Source organism: Taurulus bubalis, assembly GCF_910589615.1.
Source record: "Taurulus bubalis genome assembly, chromosome: 1".
NCBI lineage: Eukaryota > Metazoa > Chordata > Actinopteri > Perciformes > Cottidae > Taurulus > Taurulus bubalis.
In genome coordinates this window covers 30,890,415-30,916,601 of record NC_136589.1, presented here as the reverse complement: position 1 = coordinate 30,916,601, position 26,187 = coordinate 30,890,415, and the positions used below count along the sequence as shown (strand labels likewise).

The 26,187-nt window shown below is 40.8% G+C and overlaps 1 protein-coding gene across 1 annotated transcript in view; it reads right to left on the bottom strand.

Moving 5' to 3' along the window:
* Positions 1-24,220, bottom strand: part of LOC306735211 (SPRY domain-containing SOCS box protein 4-like) — a gene marked incomplete at both ends in the record, with an annotated part of 32,719 nt that extends 8,499 nt beyond the window's left edge. Inside the window, one exon of the mRNA XM_079216661.1 lies at positions 23,488-24,220. Within this exon, the coding sequence (XP_079072787.1) occupies positions 23,488-24,220 (733 nt within the window). The remainder of the gene's footprint in view (positions 1-23,487) is intronic.
* Between the last annotated feature and the right edge of the window lie 1,967 nt (positions 24,221-26,187).

The window sequence follows — 26,187 nt, the reverse complement described above, 5'->3', positions numbered from 1 at the left end:
ACGCATCGTAGCAAGCTAGGCTAACTAGCTTCCATTAAAAAAGGGGACGCTATGGCTTTTTCTCTGACGATAGTTAACCTAGCTTTCTAATGCTAGAAATTATTCCCACAAGACACTTTGTTATTTCACCAACTGCTGACACATCTCTGTGTTGTATTTTAGAGAGGTGGGGGTCGAGTTGTGAGCAATCTCTCTTTCAAGGTCCAGTTGTATGATGGCCAGCTGGCTACCTGCCAAGTGATATGACAAAGTATTGTTCGCGCTCATCCATGCACTTACTGCACCGAATAAAGTATGGTAGTGACTGTCACAACTAAAAATGCACGTCCCTTGAAGAACCCTAACGTAGGGTCACGGTCACTGTCACTTTTGGGAGAAAACTATTTTGACCAAAAAAGTACATAAGTCAAAATAAACACTGAGGATAATACATATATGGATTACTTGGGAACACATACGTTGCATATAGAATAGATGGCTCAGGAAAACATGATCCTCTCCTCTTTCTCAAGTCTTCCTCCCTCCTTCTGCCACAGCGCCATCTCATTTGTAACAATACACATCGCTCCCCTTTCCTCCTGCAAAGCCACTCCACCAGCTTTCTTCTCTACGATCCATTTGTTTTCTTCCCTTCTCTCACACTCATCTTTTCATCTTTTTTCCTTTGTACTCTCCAAGGTCGGAGAGTTTGATCTGCTCTGGCACATTAGAAATCCTCGCTGTCGAGTAAAAGCTGTATTATCTTCAAAATGTCAACAAGAGACAGGAAACAGGTGTGTGTTTAGCTTGATGACAATGCAGTTTTCTTGATTATCTGGTTGGCTTTGGAAGTGCTTCTAAACCCGAGAGGATGAAGAATTTAGAGGAGCATGTAATCCTTTAATCCTTTAATTAAAGTCAATATAATATGAAAATGAACTAAACTGTAAATACAAAGTTTGTACACAACAACAGTGGTAAAATGTGGAATAATATACAATCTAAGCGCTGTATACATATACACAGAGTAAACAGTTATAGGATAAAATTACAAACAGCTCAATAAAGACCTATTATATATATGCTATTCCAAAGCTATTTCTAACACCGTACTATCGACCCACTGCTGTGTGTTTTTCTAAAACGTGAAACACAAACAAGAACAAGGTAGATAAACAGACACAAAGAGTGCATACATATGCAAGGTCACGAATAGAGGAAATCAAACCGACAAATACACAAATACTAAAATCAAGAAAGATCAAATACAAACTCAAATGATGTGAAGTAAACAAACAAAAAATGTAAACAAAATCCCCGGCGATGCATAAACATAGGCTTCAAGCTCGGTCAAGGACAGAGTCACATGTAGGGCTATTTAACTTCATTACTTTTTGTTACAAACAGAAATATGTCTGTGGCTCCAAGTACATCAGAAATTGTAAAAAGAGATCCAGCTGTAGTTACATAGATTTGGGATGATCTGTCTGTATTAGCCTGTATTAGCCTAAAATATAATGTTCCAGTTGCATGACAGATGTTAAAATAAGATATTTTGAGGAGAATATCAGAATCTTCATGTTTTGCTTATGTGTAACCACCAGAGCAGCTACACACACACTGTTACCAGAATGTTTGCTACTGTAGCATGAGAACTGCTAATAATATTCATATTAGTAGGCCAATTTTTTTTTTATTGACTTAAAAATTAGGACCTCTTGTTAAAACTGCTGCAGAGGCTGCCCGCTCACTCATTACATGTGAGGACAATGTGAGGAGCAACACAGGGACAAATTGATTTAGGAAAAAATCTTTATCTGTAATAAAAATGAAGTAATCAGTAGATCAGAAACACTATAAAATTAACTTTGTACTATTAGACCAATCAAAGTGTATTTATTTTACTTTACTTTAACAGCTCTGCTGCACTGCATGCTAAACAGTGACCAACCTCAGTCGATCTACTAAGAGAGTACAACAGTGCAGTAAAAACAGCTCAGTAATGTTGAGAGAAACTGAACAAAACAACTATATTCAGACCTCATTTAAAAAAACACAACAAATGAAAGGATTAGTGCACAGTGTACTCCTTTTCAAACACACAAGACGCTGAACTCCTAACGCCAGTGTGCTTCAAAGCTACTGAGAGAAGTCGGCGTTATCCGTCACTAATGTACCTCCGGTGGTGTCCTGTATCCTCTTACACAGCACATTGTATTACGCCATCACTTTATAGCACAATCACATTTAAACACACACTGAAGCAGTGTGTTGTGCAGAACTAATGCAGTAATGTTGCTACAATCCATGGAGGATTTATTAGAAAACCCTTTTGGACTAAAAAAAGGATGCAGCCGCAGGATGGGAGGACTAATGGCAAACTTAGTTGTACTAAGGCCGTCCCACACAGCTTTAAGAGAGGAGGGTGTGAAAATGATTTTTTTCTGATATCCTCACTAAACAATCTCCATCTTTAACTTTGGTGCTTAAATTGTTTGTGCAGATCCTGTGGTATGAGTCATTTCTTACCGGCCACATTAGTGTCACACAGAAAGATGGGCACTGTGGGCAGAGCTGGCTAGTAGAGAGGAGTTGGTGGTAATATAAGACATGCCAGTGCTTCTTTTTAAAGCCCCGTTCTCTCTGTACCATCCTGCATTACTGTAAACCCACTGTTCGCCGTCTCCTCTGGGATGAGAGGCAGAGTGATAAGAGAAACAGGAGGATGAAAGATGTGAAGGAGAGGTGGAAATATAAGGGGAGCGGAGGAGTGGGAGGAGGACTAGGGTGAGGAAGAGGAGGGAGATGAAGCAGAGAAAGATGGGAAGAGGTCATGAGATGAGAGAGGAGAGTGGACACGAAGAGGAGAGAGGGTGATAAATAGAAATGGAGAGAGCACAGTCAGCCTGTCTGACCTTAAAATATTCTTGACAGTTACAAACTGCAGGTAGGTGGACCCTATTCATAAAAATGCCAATATTAGAAAAAAAATTGTGGCCATGATTTACTAAGCACACTTTCAATTAATGTTGCTGCTTACATGCAGTTTTTCAAACATGATTAAACATCATTCAGCCCTGTGGGTGTAATCTGCAGAGAAAGTGCTGATGTTGATCCACTGTGGCATTTTGTTTGAGTGAATAAAAAACAACAACAACATGAGTAACCTGTTCAGTCGGACAGAGAACGAGTGTGAATAGTCAAATGGCAACAGCTGTAATCAATATTTAGTATACGAACAATGGAAAAGATGTAACATTTTAAAGGCGTTATTTGAAGTGACAAACACACCGAACACTGCAGTTCTAGCATTTTAAAGTCGTGAACAGCAACTTTACTGTTTTGGTTCACAATAAATTAAATGAACCTTATAACTAATGTTGTTTCTAGTCTAGTGGGTGTGTAAATAGACAACTGTTTACTAATATGTTCACCATATCTTTAACTTTGTAACGTGATGATTCGTCAATGTAATGATGAAGTTTGTTATGTGGCCAAAAGAATAATTAATGCAGGTTTAATGTCTGTTTATATTGAGTCTAACCAAGGTTGCACCATTGTATCACTATCAATGATTGCAATTAAAATGTGTAAGAATAAAATAGAAGGGAATAATCTGTCATTTGTAATACGATACATGCAAAACATATCTTTTTTCATATTATTAATTGCAACTATTTGTTCCTTGGTAGTGTAGAAGACAGAAAAATAGCTAGAAAATAACCATTACAAGGAAGATAAAATGTCTATAATTTATAGCAGATGAATAGATTTAAGAATGTGGGAATAAATAATTAATAATATCTCCATACATTAAGCCACGTTAGACCAACGTGTCCAGATGTAATGGGCAGCATCATTATGTGTGTGTGTCAGATAAAAGAACAAAGATATAGAGAGGAGGACAAATCAGGTGAAGTTGAGACACATGAGGTAAAAAAGGATCGAAGAAGTAAAGTTTAAAACAGAACAGAGAAAAACAAATGACGACAGAAAGGTTAAAGGTGAAATAGAGGAGAGACTTGGGGAAACCTCATGGATTTAGTCGAAAGAAGGAAGACATGTGCGTTAACATATACAAGCATGAGCGCTCACACGTGCGCACACGCTGCAGGCAGCCTCTCACCACCAACATGAAAGAGAGGAAAACCCGGCTGACCCTTCTTAGGCTTTACCTGCAGGTCAGAGTGTGTGTTTATCTTTGTGTTTGTTCACGTACACTGAAGATCAGAGAGAGAAAACAGAGAGAGAGGAAAGAGAGGCTGGAGGAAGAGACAGAAAGGTTACATGTCAGTGGAGTGTGATACTCCACCCTCATGGTTTTAAATGAGACATCAGCGGATTTACAGGAAGAGGCAAAGACCTTATCTTTAAAGTAGAATACAGCTGTACATTATGTGTCATTATCCTTATGCTTACCTCCGCTTCCATTTCAAGTACAACCTGTAACTGAACGCAACAAGTTAATACCTGCTTTATGGAAATTACCCAAAGTCATTCTGTGTAATGTTGGGAGTCACTCTAAGCTGACATGGTAGGTGAATACCAAGAGGTAAATTACAGCATTTCATCACACATTTACTTGACTCAAGTCATAGTGCAGCAATTCAGTATCGCAATTCCATAAAGTTCAAAGACTCACAAGACGGTGCTTTTAAAAGAAAGAGTAGTCCAAATTGGTGTTGCTGATTTTGCTGGCTTTTTGTCCCTATATGTTGAGCTTCAAAAACACTGGACCCAACAATTAAGGATGAAGACTTCAGAAAGACAAAAGATGGCACAAACTGGAGCACATGCACAAACAAATACTCACGGTAAACTATATTCTGTGAGGTGCACCAACTCAGATTAAGGTCGTAGATGGACCAAACATTAGCGCACCGATAATGACAGAGAGAGGGAAACCAGTAGATTCACACACACAGATCACGTGGCAGAGCCTTGAGACATTTAAACAATGATGGTGGAAGTAAACATGAAGCTTCTGTGGATAGCCAGGAATTCAAACCTGTGAGGTAATGACATATCAGAGTCAAATGATGGATGTGTTTATGCTATACCACGTAATGAGTTTACTGTGGTAATAATACAACTTACAATTACAGTAATTTGGTTAAAGTTACTGTAGTTTGAGTTTGAACAATTGGCCGAAATCCACGTCAAGCATTTAAATGATGCTCTACACTGCTGTACTGTGCCGCACCTGCCATGTTGATGCACACATCAGGAGCATAAAATACACTAGCAGCAACAATTTACTCCCAAACCATATTTGGTGTTTAATCCAAATTAACACATGAATTATTCCATCATGCAGTTATTAGTGTTGATCATGTTCTTCACACAACATCAAACAATTAATTTGTAGTAACTACATTTACTGCATATAGTAAAGCTCTGCTTTATGAGAATCCTCTTATTAACGTAGCACTAAATATCGTCAAATCTGTTGTCGTAATACAAGACTTCACGTTATGGGTATTTCATCCTGTAAACCTGGTTTCACCACCGTTATTATCAAGGGAAATTACAGCTGGAGTCTCTAGAGATCACCCACAAGGAGAACAATGGGAGGCTGGAGCACCAGGAGATGTTGGAAGGTTCATTTTTTTAACCGAAAATACAAATTTGTTGAAAGTTTTCTCAAATGCTGGATGAAATTGTATGCAATTCTAAGCAGAAATATGACTTGCCAAGCACATGTTACACATGCCCAGAATTCATACTCTGTATTTGATCTATGCTCACTATCAGGGGCAGAGAGGCCTTTAGTGCTTTGCCGACAGCTCCAGATCAAAGACCACTTCTGCAGTCAAATACAGCAGGAATATATTCGGAACAAATGTTTTCTCACGAGTAATGCTAATAAAACCTGCAGTGAATAAATTCCTGTAAAAAAAATACAGCAAGGAAGAGGATTAAAAAAATAAGCCTCACAATTACAGATTATGGATAATGAGATGGATAGATTCACTCTCTTTCTTCTCCTTTCTCTGCCTTTCATGACTTCAGTAATTGATCATTCTACGGTATAACGAGCATACTAGACAAACTAAATGCCAAGTTCGCAAATCTTTGAAATAAAAAAAGGTTCAAGGTGTCAGGTGCAGCAAAAAGTTCACCAGCTTCCTGTGAACTTAATACGTAGCTGGTTGGTCCCGTACAGGCAAGATGTCCACTAGTAACACCCTGCTGTGGAGAGAAGGATGGAGATCTTCACCTCCGCAGTCTGGACACACACAACAGTGTTGTTCACACTTGGAGACTGGCTGAGGGGAAGAGGGCGCAGTGTGGAGGAGCAAATCCAAACGTGAGGCCCTGCCTTGCGTTGGCTGAAGTGCTGCTATCAATACCACATGTTTGATAACAAGTCACTGGCAAGCAAGAGATAAGGACGCAGTTGGTGAATTGAGGTGTTAAGAAACATGAAGGGATTTGGAAAAAAAAATAACAAAGGCCCAGGAAGGAAGAGCATAGGAGATGAGGCAGACGGAAGAAAGGAAGGAAAGCAGGAGCCGGTGAGAGAGCTACTGGGTAAAGGGGAGGACGTGCTGCAGGAGAACCGACGGTGGCACTTTTCCCTTCACATGTGCCGAAGGCCGGAAGGGGAATTTAGCCTGAGGGAGCAGGTACTGAGAGCTTGACTGGAGGCAGAGAAAGATGTGGGTAGTGTGAGGAGAAAACAAAAGACAACCGAGACGAAGATAAGCATAAAGCCACAGCGGGAGCAGAGGTTAGAGACAGAAGAAGAAGAGCAGGCAGATAGCCCAAGGAAAGAGCAAGAGAACAAGGAGGAATGTGCGGTGAGGAAGATAAATAAAGGGGAAGATGAAGAGGAGAGAGCGAAGCTGAAGACACTGAGTGAGGAAGACCGGTGGGATACAAGCTCTGATAGCGGAGGAGAGATGGAGGAGAGAACTGAAGCGAAAACTGGAATGATGGCTTAATTTTAGCCTAATAGGGGTCAAAGCTTAGCCTTTAGTTCAAACACGGCCTGCCTAAAGTAACTACGGTCACAATCACTGGCATTAGTCCAGCTGGACAGCTTGGCTCAGCTGAAACTGACCCAGTGACTCCACCTGAGCATGTATTTCCAAAAACTATTCCTTTAACGTACTAAAAAGACTGATGCACATGTATACTTGTTCACTGCTGCCAACTTTTAAAACGGTTTAAAACTTAAATTAGGCACCATCTAAGGATAAATTATAGATCAGCCTGGATTTACAGAATATGATTTTACAGGGAAAACATTTCCAAAAGAAGTATACATTCAGATGAAGGCTGTGATGTGTGTCGGCTAAACAATAATATAAATACTTATATAGCACATTTAGTATTTAAGCTTTTTGTGCGTTATGTGAAATTGCATAGTTTTATCTCTGAGAAGACTATATTTTATTTACTGTAGAAATTAATGTAATAACGATGTGCTAATGTAACACAGTTGAATAGGTTCATGTCAAATCCAGCTAAAATGGGAAACCTATGCCACCTGCTGTTGCAAATGTGTACCTGCGCTTAATATAAGACGCAACGGACTCTGGGAAATCCTCAGAGTAACGGAGGATCCCTTGAAGGTAACGTGTCTATGAATGTCTGTGGAAAAGATAGTAGATAAGATAATTGTAAAAGTATTTAAGAGTTGAGCTGGCTTTATTTGTTTGTAAAGTTATTGTCTGAGAGTATATTTGCCTGTTTTTCTTAAGTTAACTATTCGTTTTATATTTTGTTTTATTGCCAGTAAGAAAGTCAGCAGAGTAGCTAGCTAACACTAACGTGATGCCGTCTTTCTAGATAGAGCACGCGCTGTCCACAGGAGCTGACCGTTATATGTGTCCTTTTCTGTCATGAATGCAGGTATGTTACAGTATGTTGTTCTCTTGTTGTGGTAATGTTTTGGACGTGCAGAGGTGTTTTCTATAGTCTACATGTTTTTGCTCAGTTACACAGTTGTTATTGTGTAATGTGAGGTGTGTTGGAAAAGGGTAGCAGTCCACGGTGTGAAATCTGTACATATGTATTTTGTGTTCTCCTCATGCCTTTTAAGAGAGAAACATTTTCTGTTCTTTTTTTCATTTATTTTATTCACATTAATCCACTATACGATCACTGTCTCACTGTAAGAGTTTATAAAAACTGGGAAATCCTCAGAGTAACGGAGGATCCCTTGAAGATGTCCACAGGAGCTGACCGTTATATGTGTCCTTTTCTGTCATGAATGCAGAGACATAATAAACCTGCTGTTGCCACAAGACTGCCCAGCTCCAGGAGATTCATTTGATCAGGAGACATCTCCCAGAGGTTACACTAATTCCAGCTGTTACACACACCAACATGAGTTGGGGGAGTATGGGCACTTGTTGTTTGTTTTGTTTCTACTTCCAGTACTGGGTAAATCTAGTATTGGCAAAATGTGCAGTTCCCTTGCAGGTTTGTAATTGTAAATCTGGTTATAGCAAGATTTCTTGAATTGGTTTTGTGTCTAAAATGATCAGGAATGTCAGAAGATCCAAAGACCAGTACACATTCCCAAATACTGGGAATGCTTAAGAAACGTGGGAATAGGCAAACATTCTGGTAAATCAGTGCTTATGAAAGGCAGATGTATGAGAAATTATCAATTAAAAAGGACTGTCAAATTATATAAACAAAGAAAGGTTGAGGTTGTCATTATTCGTTCATTTCTTTTGCCTTTTCAATTTGCTAAAATGAGGCAATCACTGTCACTGCATGCAGGCTTTTACGGCAGAACTGAGAGACGTGTGGTCTTCCATCCATTTCATTACATCTGAACAAATTGTCAATTGGCTTCAGGGATTGCTGTCTCTCCACGGCCGACACAGACAGTTAATCCTCATCTCTGGCTCACAGTCATGATCCCGAGCAAGGTCAGTCGTGTTGTAACCAACGAGGTCAGTCTCGGCCCGGGACATTAGGCAGGGCCAGAAAAGCCCAAAATACACAACATCAGATAGAACAAACATTTCTGCCCCTGACACTGGAATTGGTTCACTTAATTCAAACTGTGCAGTAATTATAAACCAATACGCCCAAAAGCCCAAAGCTTGTTGTCGATGCATTATTTGGAGCAATAAAAACATTTCAGGCCAGTATTAATTTTAGAGATACGGCAGAGCATCCGAGTGAAGAAAGCGTGCAGACAACAGCTTCCTTTATTTAGACATGGAAAGCCGCTGTGACACTAATTTGGTCTGAGACGTCTTCTGTGCGTCAGCACTTATGAAAGATACAGTATGTTTACGGGGTTTCACTGCAACCAAACACTACACCAGATGCTTTCAGCAGTCAGTTCCTCGTGGTTACACTGCGTAAGCCATCAGTGAATACATTTGTACGTATGTCAGTTGGAATCAAAGCCTGCACATCTCTGCAGGGCACATGGATGAGTTTGATTGCCAAAATGTAATAAAAACATGTATTGTTTTAATTAAAGGTTGCTGTGGAACTGGATCATTCGGTCACATTAAATAGTTTAGGTTTAAAAGTGCTAAAAACAAATATCCTTAGTCTTTGAGCATTAAAGGGAACTCTATTGGACATTAAAGTCTATTTACAGTTCTTAGGGAGTATTACTGTGAATGTAAAAATAAGTGTTGTAAAGGATTTTGTGGCTGCAGAGGGAGCGGCTGTAAATCTGAATTGTAAGCCGTCGAGTTGCATTGTGCGTAACATAGGTGCCAGATTTTGACAAAAAGAAGAATGCATGGAATAAAAAAGACATGTTCGGGTGGGTTTTGTGGGTCTGAATACTTAGATGGTCCTGATGACAGGTGGCACCTTGCATGGTAGCTCCTGCCATCAGTGTACTGGATGAACAGATGTGAATGGGGGAATGACATGCAAGGTTGAAGCTCTATAAAAATCCATTTACCATTCCATTTAATCTTCTCCCCCTAGGTCATTGTACACCTCTGACATAATTAACTTGAATTTGATATAAAATATTTTTTATTGGGCTTCATTGCATAAAATGAAATGGTACAACATGCTCAGGTAACACTGTTGCTCCACTTGATCAATGTTACAGCTGTCATGAAACAGCTGTGCAGGCTTATGACACACAATGGGCATGAACTATGTGTTCCCCAATATTCAAAGCAATCATCTAAGCTTATGCTCTCAGTAGACCACAACGATAAAATAAATAAACACTTCATTCCCTTTGGTCACTTTAACCACCTCATCTGTGCAATATAAACACATTTGTATTTTGTATATATATATAATATTGTTATTGTGCATTCTTTACTGTTTTTATTTGTATTACTGTTTTACTGTTTATTTATATTACTTAGTCTCTTGTGTGCATTTTACTTGTTTGCTGCTGTAATCCTGCAAATTTCCCCACTGCGGGACGAATAAAGGAATATCTAATCTAATGTGTAAATCCAAAATCTGTCTCATGTAATATCAAAGATCACTGTTGGTCAGTAGTTCACATCTCTGTCAAATAAAGGACACTGGTGTAACATGACAAAAGCAAAAGAAACGTTAAAAAAGAGGGAACGCCCATCTTACATTGTAATGGCTTTCCTTGTCAAAGAGCAGCTCATAGTAACAGAGTGCTCTCCAAGAAAGTCACGACACAGAGGTAAAAACAACTTTGGCAGCAGCCACGTCTCTCTATCTCGCAATGCAACAGCTGTTTGGGGGAAGTGCCCCTCATAGCTACTGCTGTTGCTATGAGACAACTGACGTTCTTTAGCTTAAAGCTGGAATATTTTAGCTTTCAGCACAGAGTGCAAGACATGTTCTCTGCTCAGAGCAGCAACACGATGCACATCAGCATGTTTTTCCCCTTGAAAGCACAAGATGATGGAGCCAGTGGTCTGAACAAAATCCCATGAAGCGGCACCTATTCTGGTGTCACTTTTCTCTCTTTAGGTAACCTAGCAACATCCATCCATCCCAGAGTTGCTGCATGTCTGTTCAATATCAGCAGTTTTCCATAAGAAGCTCAAGGTGGATTTAGTTGCTACTTTTACTTTCCACGTTGCAATAATAAAAGTGTTATTTTGTTGTGGAAATATATTTGTATATATCCTTTGTGTAATTCTTACATGGAGCAAACATCATTGGATGTTGCTTGAAGAACTCCTGAGCTGCAGTAGTTTATGATTACATCACTTCTTGGCAATGTTTGGTCCTCTTTTTCATACAAGTTGCTGCCATGAGGCAAAAGTTTGAGGAACCAACTTGTCAAACTACCTACAGCTAAAACATATTTTAAAGCCACACACACAGTGAACAAACTATACACATTAACTTTGCAAAGATGTGAAATATATAATACATGACCAAATTACCTAGTAAACCATGTGTGGGCCACCGACACACACTTTAAGTCAGGACAACTAGATACAAAGGTTGAACTGTTCTCTAAAGTTTTTGTAAAAAATAATGAATTGCTCAGCTGAAGCCGAATTTCTTTGCGTTAGAAAATCAGATTGATTTAAATTCCTTTAGTGTTCGTGTAGAACAGTGGCAGCTCCTGAACACGATTCACCGAGCTTCGTGCAAAAGATTCATCAAAATTGAAAAAATACACTCCCAAAACTCCAAATCTGTCTTAATTATCTCCTTATTTATTGTCTTGGATATTTATGTGTTTAATTGCTTTTTCATTGATTGGTCTGGCTGGATAATTTAACATGCAAATTAAACAATTAAAATGTTTTGGGGGAAAATTCACGTCAGCTTTTTCTACTCCAGTCCTCCAGTACCTCAATTGTACGAGCTGTTCTACGGGCCTCCTGTTTTCAACAGAGGAGCCGAGCTAATTATAGGAGAGAAAAGCACCACTGCCTCCTGTTTTTGTGTACTTAGGCAGATATTGTTGTAATTTCTCTGTGAGGCTAAAAAGAGGTATAGCACATAAAGATGTTTGTGATATGCCTCAATTTCCTTCCACATCCTCTGTAACTTTAGGCATGTTAACTTAACTCTTACACAAATCCATTTAAAACCATTGAGGCAAAACGACCTGCAATGCAGCTACATTCTCCGTCTATAACGATTCACAGCAAGGCAACGCCCTCCACTCATTCTATTGTAGCACACTTAACAATGAATTATTTTACAGCACAACAGTCATCTATCGCACAAACACACCAGATTAAAAAAGATTGATAACATTTTGTCACAATCAACATCATGAAAAGTAAAAAATAACATCCAAGAAGACAAGAATGAGAGTTTTAGATCCGATAACAACTGATCATATCAATTCAAAATGTAGTATAAAACCAACAACCATGTCTTAACTCCACTGTAATGAAGATTAAACCAGTATTACAAATCTCTGACGGTCTCAACATTTCTTTGGTCCTCAGTAACTTCAGCAGGGCAGGTTGGGCTAGACTGCAGGTCATGGTGTCTCTGATAAGTAGGCACAGATAACTTTGAAAGATTCTTACATGAATCTTAAACATTTTACAAAACCAGCCCAAGTCTGTGTATCAAGCTCACTGTGACCTTTTTATTTTTTCTTGTGTCACTGAAGTGTTTCAGAATCATTTTCTACTTGTGGGTTGAGAACAGATGTTTAAATGTAACAAACGTTTTGATCTACAAATACAATTACTCATTCACATATTGTGAGGGAACTGAGAATACAAAAAGAACACATGGTTTTGTTTTGAAAGGGAGGAAAAGGCAGAACGGGCAATTTGTGCTCCTAAGAGAGATGTGACGGAGGTCAGATTCAGCCCTGTCACTTTGGGTTGTTGGTCTCCAAGGTTACGACATACAAAGCTGCTGCAAGAATATTCACAACAATACAAACACTAATTGTAGACATTAGTAAAGAGTAATCCTGTGTGCACAAAATGCATGTTTATCCAGCTTTCAAAGGCAAAGAAAAAGTCTGTATAAAATGTTGGCGGTTTGCTTTAAATTACATGTATTGATGTATTTGAATATTACTACTAAGTGAACAATGCACATTGGATTTACAATTAATACAACAGCAGGTGCCTGGGATTCATCACTAGTCAAATAAACCTAAATTGCACTCATTTTTACCTACATTAGATAGTAAAAAGCATCGGCCTGAGAATTGTTGGTGTTCTGTGTAGCTGTTCAGCTCCGTCAGTGTTTACATGCACTTAAGTTTCCAGGTAGAAACCTAATTTCTCAAGCCCAGTTTCTTGGCCATGTATACATGTAACCAGATTTCTAATCAGCTTTTCACAAATGTGCACGTCACACAACAACTTTCTGTTTCAACAATGCGGTAGGATGAAAGGAGAGCATTACCAAAGCTGTTCAAATAAGTAGGTATTGTTTTCAACCTAAGGTCGGGGATAAATCTGATCCCTGAACTGCTGCTGCTTGTGTATGTGGATATACAGTCACCAGGTTACATGCCTTCTCCGTTTACCTGCAAAACATGTTTTCTTGTGAACATATTTTCTTGTGAACCCATGGATGAAAAAATGTAAAAGTGAACGAGCAACACCACTTACTGTGAAGAGTAAGAATAGTTGGGTTGAGATACCTTTGAGCGAGGCGCTACACTTAAACAGCTTCATGTTTGAAGGTGGGAAACTGCGGTTTAGGAAAAGAGCAAAAATGCTGTGTAAACTTTCCAAAGGTGAAATTAAGTTTTTTTTTCAAGGACATGAACAAAAACCCATTACACCATGCCTCTGCTCTCTGTTGCACAGGCTTCCTGAGTGCTAAGACAAACTCTGTTCACCTGTCTGAAGTCATGACATCATCTCACAAGATGTACAAACAGGAAACGTTAAATAAGGACTGTCATGGAAACAGCATGAACAGATGGACAACAGTCGCCAAACCATTAGCTCTAAGAGAAAAGCAGTGTTGTTGACTGACTACAAGCTCTCAGTGCCCTGGGTAGCATTAAGCTTCAGCTATTTACTTTTGGTCCAACAACTCAGTGTTCATCGGCCAAACTGAAAACATACATCTAATTCAGCAAAGCCACAAAAAGAACAACAAGTGAAGCGAATGACGTACGAGAGCTTCCTTCATCCGGCAGAAAAATACGAGAGAGAAAGAGAGAGGCAGGAAAGACTTTTGAATAGAGCTGAATACATGAGAGTGCACAGAGGAATTCAGTCTGTCAGTAAATTGGTGATGTCAGTCGCCAAATTGAAGTGTTGATTAGAGGCCGACGCTACAGCTTCCTGAACCAAGAGGGAAGGAGACAAAGCTTGGACTGACTATCTTGCTCTCAGTCATTAAGGGAATGGTGAGTGATTGGATTGCCCCGTTTAAAATGCTGAACCTGTGTGTGTGTGTGTGTGTGTGTGTGTGTGTGTGTGTGTGTGTGTGTGTGTGTGTGTGTGTGTGTGTGTGTGTCAAATGGGTAATAGTATGTGTTCCTTCTGTCATCCAAAGAAGGTACTTGTGTCTGAGAAAAGCGTGGCTCACAATCATAGTGGCAGCGGAGGATTTATGTGTTTGTAAAAAAAGCAAGGGTTGAGCTTTCAAAACTGATTTCAGCTCCTCGGCTTTCCTTGCTCGCATGAATTGCTTTGAATCTCTGATGGATGGAGTTGTGGTGCATCAAATGGTTTTAATGCTGTTTAAGGTTTATTTTTGGAAGTTAATGGCATTCAAATGAATCTCTCACAGGTTGACCTTCTCCTTAGGTCCAAATACTGTAAATGCTATATTGTTCCACCAACACCTATGTCAGGTAGATTCTGTCTCTCTCACACATTCTCACAGTGGAACAAAAAGGGGTAAATGGTAAACAGAGAACAGGGTTGAATGGGGTGTGAAATCAGGTGTGAAATCACTCTGTTTTTCTTTCTGCTGTGATTCAGCCCGTCTCTCATCTTCTTCTCAGCGTCTTTTTAACAGACATTTCTGTTTTACAAAACTAATAGCATTGACCACAGGGCTTTTACCACTTTTACTTGTGGTACAGTAAAATGTTAACTGGTTGGCTCCTGAAGGTATGCGACTCCCAAGGAAGCACCAGCATTAAGGATTTCATGCTTTTTCTCTGCCCTTTTCTCTTTTTCCTTCATCCTTTCCCCATGGAGCCTTTATATAATTCCCTCCTTTTGTTGATCAGTCATTGGCTAACCATCCTTCTGTTTATACTCTTCCATCTCCATCTCTCCCTTTCCGTCTTCTTGGGTGAGGTTTTATACAAGAATGTGAAAAATAACGTCAGGGTAAAGAGGCTAAAATAAAATTATGCAATAAATAGTGATGCTGACTAAAAATTATGCAATGTAGAAATATTTCAATTTTGACCTGTGGTTGTGTTTCTGAAGTTTCATTTTTTAATCAACAATCCTAAATTAAAAAAATATCTATTTGACAGTTGGTAACTAAGCAAGCATGCCTGCCACTATCTAGTTGTTATCCGGCAGCAGACTGGCAGAAAGCAAACAATAGATTTGGTGTTGCAAACAGACTCCTTGGTGAGTGTTTGCAAGGAGAAACAAACACATGTGCTACACATAAAACCACACAAAGTCCATCTCATGAGTTCTGCTGTTGCAAAGGAACATAAGAATGTTCAAAGTTAAACTATTGAATACACTATATCTCACATTGAGATGGCAGCAGCTGCTGTAACAGGTCACGACTGTCCCGAGGGCAACACCAGGCACATCACACACACGCAGACCTGTTACTGTGCTTATTTAATGGACTTAAAAAATGTTTGCCATGTACACTGATGATCAGTTATTACACGAATCCTATCATCATTCCAACATTTATATTGGAATATAGGCTGCCTGGTTCATTAGTGAAGCACGGGGAACCAAAAACAGTTTTTAAATCCATTATCTTTGAGTTGTACAAAAGCTTCCAGCATCCAGCTTTTAATATCTTCGAGGCAATCTCAGGTGAAGGTGTTAACAGTCGGGTTGCTATAGAGACAGCTATATCTGTGAATCACCATCAATAATGCCTTCAGTTTCCTGTACAGGAACAGGGGGCTGATCTAGAGCAGTTCGTTCAGATTTCAAAAGTGCCTTTCTGAAACAGTTTTTGTAAATGGTATTCATTATTTATGTTAAATAAGATAAATGTCACGCTCCTGTGTTGGGGTTGCTCATTACCTCGAGCAGGTACTTATGTCTCTGACCTCGGGGTGCTCACAAAAACTGGTATGGATCAATAAAAGCCCATTCATGTGGTGGAATCAATGACAAGGAGCAGATTAAACAATTAAAGTGGAACAAATTGGTAAAACGGAAATAAAACAGTAGTGTCTCTTCACCAAATCATCGAGGATAAAAGGTGTTAAAAAGGCTACTCTGCATTGAACTTGTCTTAAGGAATCTGTCTAATCATTCAAAGTTTTGCCCTGCAGCCTGTTTCCCTACTGCCTCAGTTCCCTGAGCAGCCATCCTCCTTCATTTTTTCATCGCTTATGACCTCCTCAGAACTAACACCAGTCACTTGAAAAGACTTTCAATTGGCCCTTCGCTCACTCGTTAAACCTTGTGTCTTCTCCATGTCTCTCAGGTCACCCCTTTCTTTCTTTGTCTGTTATTATCCCGTCTTCATTCCAGCTGCCACACATTGATCTGTGATAAGTCGCACATCTCACTGCTGCTCCGTCTCATTGTTTGTATATTGTGGTTTATTTATCTTTCCACATTCTCACAATGTTTTCCTTACTCATGCCTCCTTTTTGTCAGTAGGCTGCTTCTTTCCTGAAAGCTACGACACTAGACAGCATACAATACATTACTCTCTTCACTTTTTAGGCTTCCTGTTTTGGACACATTTCTCTGTTTGTCTTCTCCTGCGTGTTGCCAGTTTCCCTAATCCTATTCTTGTATTTCTTTGCCAGTTTTTCCCCATTTCCTCTATTCATCGCTGCTGTTAAATATTTGATTACTAGCAGGCTGACTTGACACCACTGTTCCCCACTGGAGCTGGAGCTGTTTAGATCTCAAAGCACAGGATGCAGAAGGAAACATGAGGCACTTTCAAACATACATCTGAGCCTTTTCTTTGTCATATAATCCTGTGGTGCAGTTTCAGACCAGTCAATCATAGACATTTCGTTAGATTATGTCCAGAAGATCAAGGTCACAAACAACACATTCTCACTCCCAACTGGGCAAATACCAACACTTGGTCAGTGGTCCTGAGCTTCAAACTAAGTTTTGGACGCGTCAGGGTGGTGTGTCAGTTAGGTAAGAGATTGGTTAATGTTGACTTGACTGACTAACGACTCCGTCCAAGCGTTTGGAGTGAGATGAGTGACACCGGGTCGTCACAGAGTTGCCAGTAAGACATTACATTTGGGGAGAATATAGATTGCTTCCACTCAGTTATTTAATAGCTTCTGCAAAATGTCTGTGTAGGCACTGATAATTAATCACTTTAAAGATTTACACAATCGGCCGATGATATGTTTTATGTAGTTTAAAGTGCACGTGCAGACGCAAATTGCTCACACAATTTTAGGGGGAAAATTGTCTTGAGTTTGCATTTTAAAATCATCAGTCCAGCCTGAATTTAACAGAATAAAAAATTGGAGCCACTCGAAAATTGGGCTTGGGTAGGAAAAACCCACGGCATATACTTTTGTATGGTTGTACAAAGCGTGGGCTCTAGTGAGAACTGCTTATGGCTTGTCTAAATGTGCAGGAGCCAACACTTCAGGGGAAAAGAAAGAAAAAGCAATCAAAGAGATACGGGCATGCACATGTGACAGAAAAAAAGGAAAGGGAGACAAATCATGAAGGCATAAAACGTCTAAGCCATCAAGCCTGCAGGTAGCAGCTAAGTTAAGATAAAGAACTAACCTACTGACCCACATATCACACAGCGAGCAGTTGGTGTGAGCACTAGCTTGCTAACAGGCAGGCTGCCACTAGGAAGCTGAGTCACTCTGTCCAACAGGAAGATGTATAATTCAAACACATGAATGCACCTGTAATGTGAACAGAGTGAAACAGAAGTGCCCGGCCCAAGCAGAGCTGAGGTAAACCTACAGGAGATAGACTAGTTTGAAAAGATCAGTTCACCCAAATCAAAACATTGTCTTTCTTAATGGAAGTTGTGTCTAAACATGTTACAATTTCAGAATACAGTGAGGGTGATTGGAATTTCACAAACTGAAAATATACTTTTTTAAAGTTTCACAGGATTATCCGCAGACCTCCCTGAGGCAGGTGGATTTGGAGCCATTTATTTAGTAGAAAGAAGTAAATTGTTTCTGGAAAGATACGTTACTGTTGAGTTTTCCTTTTATTTGAGCAGCACAAATTAAACGTCACCTTCATTGTGTTGCAGTGTCGGCAGAGAGATGAATATACCAAGCCTTAATACTGACTAGGCTACGAAGAAGGAAGCATAAGGAACTAACAATAACGAATAGAGAATAGCCTTGGATTGGACCTTGGTGTATTATGTGACAGCATGTTACCAGAACCTATTTGTTCCGGTTCGACTGTATGTAATCTACAGGGGAAACACAAAATGACAATAACTGTGAAGGCCAACTCTCTATGCTGAATGTAACCAAAGCATGGTACCACAGGGTGCCATGGCCTTCATGTAAACTAGCTGGTCATGAATGGATCTCAGTGTTCTCAGTGTTTGGGTGAATGGGTGTCTGCATGCAGCAGCAGTGGCGGCAGCAGCTGGTTTAGGTCTGGCCTGGAGTGTGTACGCTAGGCTAGGCAAGCTTACGGGGGGAAAAAGCGGGTCACTTCTCGTTGACAGATCTGCTGGAATGTGACACCTGAATAAGCCTGGAATAGTGGTTTTGACTCTGAAGTATGAATTAATCCCTCCCAACAAAAACCCAGCGTTAGTATTTGTGTCTGCACGATGCAAATGTCACATTTCTGTAGAGTTGGAAGTCGTGCGGCTTTATGGTGTGTGTTTGACATTTTTCACACAGTGCAGGTAAAATAGACACAGGGTGGTGCAGAGATGAGGGAGTATTGCAACGCAGTTTTGAAACTCTCTAGAAAATATGACAAGTTTCTATCCTGAAGCTGGGTATCATTCACAATATTTCACACAACTGTACAGCTCTGCTAGCGCTCTAGTTTTTTGTTCTTATTGTCCTTTGTATTCTGGCTCCATCCTTCTCCTGATAAAACTTCAGCATGGTCCTTTTAACTTTTAGGATCTTATCCTGGTTTTAACTTATTCTCACTGTAACAGTCTGTCTGTCTTTTACTCTTCCATCCATTTTTTCAACCCAACTTCCCTGTTCCACACTGTTTTCACCTCTTTTTGCTTCCTTTACTGCCTTTCAAACAGTAATGATTAGTCTCGTCATCTGGTCAGCTACTGTCTGAGGATGAAACCGGTTTGAGCTGTTAAATCATATCCCAGCTGTTGAATAACAAACCTTGGATCAGATGTCACAGTTTCAGCAACTGCATGGGGAAAACTACAATGACTTTAGCATCACTACCAGGAAATAAATGTAATCCTTCAATTGAAATTAAAAACAATATCCCAAATTTGATTGAAGGCTTTCTTGATAGCAGTCGTATTTGCCCAACAGTGGCCTTTAATGCTTTAGAAAAACTCTATTCTGGGGGGGTCTCTGTAATAACTGATACAGAAGGCAAGATTAAACTGACAGATTTTGCATTGGAGTTTGGTGTGGTGTAAGCTCGAGTACAAAGAGAAGAGGAGAGAGAAAGTGCCACAAATCAGGGCCAAAGCTAAGACATCTCCCATTGTAGTGAATCAAAGTGCTACTAATTGGTACAATTATAGACACAGGGCGAAAGAGAATACAGAGCTGTGTGTGTGTGTGTGTGTGTGTGTGTGTGTGTGTGTGTGTGTGTGTGTGTGTGTGTGTGTGTGTGTGTGTGTGTGTGTGTGTGTGTGTGAGTGAGTGAGTGAGTGAGTGAGTGAGTGAGTGAGTGATGCACCGACACATTAGACAGAAGCAGGTGACAATGAGCTTCAAGGTAGCAAATTGTATATAATTTATCAACGAGTAAGTGAAATATACACGTTCTGGCAAACAGGGATCTCTTTAGCTCACAATGGAAGTGGAGAAATTCCTCAGTAGGAGCTCTTGAAAGATGAATAATTGACATCACATTTACAGGATAATGCAGTTTGAACCTCGCTCAGCATTTATTTGCATTAGTGCACATATACTTCCCTGACCCTGATTGCTTTGTGTGATCTTCCCGAAACTACCATAAACCTGGAGTGCTGCTGGTTATAGGTCTCAACGATGTGTGTCATGTTACTGTAGGAATGGGAGCAATGATCTGAGGTGGAGCAAAGTGATGATCAACTGCTGGTAGTGCAGCGGTGCCAGAGTGATGAGAAAAACAAACAGTTTGTGGTGAGAAGACGCTGTGTCTATAAATCTCTTTTTAATACCCTGCAGTCATGTTGTTTCCGCTCACAACAATCATTTACAAACAATCCAATAGTCGCTTCTCATGGGAAGGGCTGTTAGATTAAGTCATTACCGAAATACCAAGAAGATTTATCATGACCATACACCAATAAACACACAGACCAGATTTATACGGGACACTCATTTAAGTTTAAACTCACACATTTCACAAGTGATAATACTCAAAGCTATTACCAGGGAAGAAAACAGCAGCAGACAGCCATGTGATACAATGTCTGTTAGCTGACCACATACTGCTGCGATGCTATTCACACACTCCCCTACAATCACGGGCAGACAGCAATTATGACTTCATTCTCACTGTCCGAGACATCTGCGGGCCATACAAGCCAATTCAATTCAAAACTGACGATGAATGAAACCGCGACACAGACAGTAATCATAGCCTGTTTGCCGACTCTGCAGCAAAGAGAGCACCCCGAGGCTATTTCACCTGGAGACTGGAGATAGTATTCTCATCACAGTCTTTGTTTCAGATTCAAAGCAATGATGGAGCACTAACAACCCCAAAAAGACCCCTCAGCTTTGGATGTGGTTATGTGTGAATGGAATGAGAACGCACTGTCTCAGGTTTGGTGGTCCAAGTGGATTTCCCCTCCTCGAGACCTGTTCCTCATTCATTCCTCAGAGACTGCCCATTCTTCTAAAGCCCCAATATTTCGGAACTCCAAAAGTCTGAAAAATGTCCTATTGGACCAACAGACCATTTTTCTGACAGTCCGTTATCCCAAAAATACACACTATTCGTCAACATATTTTTTCCCACATTGTAGAAGTTAGTGCTCAGGCTTCCTCCCAGAAAGTTCCATATAGGTTTAGGTAGCAACATGACTTGGTTAGGTTTGGGTTTAAATAGACTCTTTCTGAAAGAAAGCCTTGAAGAATAGCTTCTCCAATGTGCAAACAGTCTGATAACTTCATCCAGCACTTTTTTTAAAGAGATAGTGTGTATATTTGGAACAATGAATGATGTTTTTAGGTAAAGAAACTGTTAAATGGGCTTTCGGTCCAATGGGACATTATTCAGACTGCAGTTTCAGAACAATGACATGGCGCTGTTCACCTCGCCCTGTGAGTATTCACTACTTCACTAAACTACGAGAAACTAATATTTTGGCAAACAATCCCTGTATCATTTTAATGTGGTTGGGCCTTTTCTCTTTTTCATTATGTTGTGCTCTGATCACACATGTATATTTTTAAATGTCTTGCTGTCTCAGTGTCTGTCTGTTTCTCATGCACATCCATGCTTGCCTCCCTTTCTCCATATATTCCTTAAGATACACCTATCAGGATGAGCCTTTCACCCTTCAGTCTCTTCCATGCATTAAGCTGTGCACATTTTTAACAGTCAACCCGTATTTCACAGCATGAAGTATATGCTTGGAGTAGCGAAGGGCTTTGAACACGCTCAAATTATCTCCATATTCTCCTCGATGGCTCATCACACAGACTCACCATGAAATCCATCAGATGGCTCCATAAATGTGAAGTGGCTGAGGGGAGGAGCTTGCTTTCAACCGCCAAAGCATGTACTTTGAACTAAGCCTGAGCGTGTGAGATTACCACACACTATACACACACATGCACACACACACAGACATATATTTTAATATGAATTTCAGTCAACTCTTTTGTGTTACATTCTGATTCATAATCTAGTTGACCAGCTGCAGTTTCAAGACCAACAACATAAAATGCAAAGCTAGGATGAGGCCCATGAGTGTAGAAAAAAGGTCTGTTGATGTCGTGGTGACCCTTGAGAGCAAAGAACTTCTGAGAGAAATTTCCATGGAGGAATTTGAGGTGATTGGGTAAACAAAAATCAGATGTAACAAACTACAGAAGCAGATGGGTTTCCTCCAGCTTTCTGGTGGGCGATGGACAAAAACACACACTGTTGTGGTATCAAATAAGACCCATGGGGTTCTGAAAACATGGGAAGGGAGACGGCGAGAGTCAGATCATAAGCGTATTTTCACAACACACACTTTCCCTTCCTGGCAGGTGTGTGTCTGTGTGCGCTAGGTGTTCATGATGTCTTTCTAAGAGCTTTTCAAACAAGCTGTTCAAAGAGTCAGTGTTTAGACCTAGACTGGAGGAAAGCCTGTCTCTTCTCCATAACACACACGTAGACAGACAGTGGGAGTCAAACAGAATGTAGCGTCTCCTGGGAACAAAACATATTCAAATACCTCAACCCAACATCCAAACTGCTCTTTATGAACTCATCTCCCTCAACTCATACCATGGAAACAGAGCTGTTACACAGACACAACAACCTCTTGATGCAGCTAGATGTAGTGCTGCTACAATCAGGAATATTTAGTGCAGAACAACCCCTTCCAGTCACACAAGCGACTCAAAAGACTATCACTGAAACAGCTACAACAAGAATGGTAATATGGTGTTGATACCGGCAGGCACCATTTGTAAGACTACATATGAGAAAACAATACGTCCTCAGGTACCGAGCACGAGAACTGCTCTGCACAATCTGGAGAAATGAGTCTGAGAGAAGCATCAACAGAGACAAGAGAAAATGAGAAAACTTCACATTCAGGCCAGCTCCTGTACCTTTAAGTGTTATAATGAACTCAAAACAGAGGTCAGCCAGATGTCCATTACCAACACTAATGTCTAGGAGCAAACAAATTCTTGTTTGCCTTTCAATACTGCACTAAGCATAGAACCCAAAGCCACGACGAATAACTTGAATACAAGCAATGGCATTGAGAATATTTCCATTAAAAAAAAACAGACCACAGCAGAGGAGCAGTTAAACTGGAAACCGGTGTCATCACTTCCTTGAATATTGCAAAACATGTGGATTTTCTGTCTAACTTTCACCCTGTCTGCGGCCAAAGAAAGTATGTCAGATGTACTATCTGACTTTACAGAGTTACATAACTACTGAAAGTCTTACCACAATCTGGAACCCGTGGCGACATGTCATGATGAGGCTACCACCGTTAGTTTCCAAGTCTAGTATCGATGGCCACTGAACTATAAATTTAAAGACTATTGCGTCGACAGACGTCATGAAATATCAGCATTGAGTACTCTTCATCAGTACTCAACCATGCTCATAATGTGTTGCTAGTGTGATGTATGGTACTTACGATCCAAGCCGTTGATGTACTTCATGGCTATCTCACAATGTCCCCACACAGCACTGACGACGGGATACAGCTTCTTGCCTTTCAGTCCTCTAAATGCAACTCCTAGATACTGTCCATCCACCATGAAGCTCAGCGTCCCTTCGTCCATGTCCAGGATCACTAGCAAAGAGTCCGGCAGGGTGAACGACTCCTCCGGCTCCAGGAAACAAGGATAAGAGGGCAGCGAGCTGTGAGCCCTGTTCTTACTGTCGTGGTAGAGCCTGTTGCGTCCCAGATCCCAGCCCCAGGATTCACAGTCCGTCCCCACCAGCGCCGTGTAGCCAACAGAATGTAAAGAAGCTTCTGAGGTTGCCACCCCGACGACGGCGTGTGTGCCACGCTGCCTGGAGGGCCAGTGGATCTTCCATACGTGGAGACCCCTTGTGTATCCGACCCGCCCCCGGATGCAGTCTGTGCTCTGAGCAACTGGGTGGCGGTGAAATGTCAGTTTATCATCGTCTTTTATGAAGATGTTGAGCGAGCGATCGTCGGGGTTCCATGCGTGACGGAGCTGGGACTCCAGTCCAGCACATGGCATGTCCAGTAGGAGATCCAACCTGGGAGGTTTGGCAAAATCCGCTCCCCTCAGTTCTGGGTGCTGCCGGCGTTGAGCTGACGGTCTGTAGGACGGGGAGCCACCGCTTTCCCCGCGACCATCTACCGATTTGATGCCACCAGAGATCTTCTGCCCCATGGCTGCAATGGAAAGGTTGACAGAAGGAGGAGATGGAAGGGGGCAGGGTGCTGTTTGTGCAGGTGGGTGCTGCGCTGCGTAGAGCTTGACGTTACCTCATCAATGCGGTGGAGCTAAAGGGAGAGTTTCTAACTGGAGAGTTGTAGGCGGAGATGAAGGAGGAGGAGTTGATGAATGAAAGATGTGTGCGATCTGGCGTCATGCCATAAATGTCTTCAGAAAGACAGAGCTGCTGGCACTCCTGTTGAGAGAAAATAGAGAACTATTAAAAACAGGTATTGTGGACCACAATAGACAAACTATAGTCCAAGCAATGAGCCAGAAACAGAACAAGGTCTAAAAAGAGTGACAACGATTAAAAGAGAAAGTCAAGAAGAGGAACTGACAGAGAATCAAGTGTTGGCAGAACTCTTTGTTTCACAGATGTTGTGTGTCTTTGTTTTGATAGAGATAAACAATGAACAGGATGAATGAGAATATACACACACTGGCACATTGACACACACACTTCCTCTGACTCATCCTGTAGCCTCCTCACACAGTCATACGCCGATACCAATAAATGCACGCACACATGTTGCACACCCCAGTTGTGCAACATTACCCACATTTAAACCTGGCACGCTCTCATTTGGGTAATGTAATGCAATTTTAAGTATTGCCTGAGTCAAAAATATCTGCACAACAGCAGGAAAACAAAAACCCCAGTTAATAATGTAACTCCATTCCTTAGTAGCACAAAGTTGAAAAAGTTACACTTCCCTTACATTTAATATGTATAGTAAATGATACACATGTAACCGTAGCAGGATGTTTATGTTTTGTGATCTATATGTTCGAGTACACGACAAACCCAAATCCTAGTGAGCAATACCCACTGACGATATTGTGGTTTCAGTTTTAGAATGTTATTTCCATTTTTATGTAATGTTCAGTGTAATATGTTAGTTTCCAGTGTGGGCCAGACAGTTTCAGTTTAGTTTTTATTCACTTTCAGTTTAGTTTTGGTTTATTTTGGGTATAAGTGACATTGTGCTGAAAATAGTCAAATATAGTCGAATATATGTTATTCTATTCAACAATCAGAAGTCATATCTTAGCATATAAACAAACTCCAAAGAGGAACACACACTCACACAAACACACACAGAGACATACACAGACAGCTCTGTGCGGTTAAACTGACGTAGTGATCTCTTCCAGGAACGGCATCGGGTGCTTCCTGTTCACAGGAAAAGAGTCAGTCACACCTCGGGCAGACAGGGAAGTGGATGACACAACACTCTATGTGCCTTGTGTATCAGCTGCTCGTCTTTACCTCATCTACCACAAGCACCTGTTTATTTTTATGTGTACCCTGAAATGACGCATCTTCTGGTAAGAGTGTCTCAGACCCCGATTGAAGTGCATAGCTTAGCTACGTGTCAACACTGCACTGCATACAGATAGAATTAAAAAAAGAAGGTTAAACCTTCTTCCGCTGTTTAAATGGTAAATGGACTGCACTTGTATTGCCCTTTTCTTGTCTTCCGACCACTAACACTTATTCACCCATTCATACACTGATGGCAGGGGCTATCATGCAAGGTGCCACTTGACAGGAGGACCAACTAACATTCATACAACATTCACACACCGTACACAGCTACGGGAGCAATTTGGGACTGATGACTCCAGCAGAAATACTCCCATCAAGGCAGTCAGACACCGTACCACAGAGTGAGATCATGGTGAAATCCTGTGTCAAATTTATATGCACACACACACACACACACACACACACACACACACACACACACACACACACACACACACCTTCGTCTCATTTGGCCACTCGCGTTTTCCCATTCTCTGTCTCTCTCTTTCTGTCTCCCTTGCTGTGAATGAGGTCATGGCAGCTGGCAGCCAATGTGTGCCACCACTCAGTTCACTCCTCAGCATGAGAGGGTTCAGTGCTCGGACACACA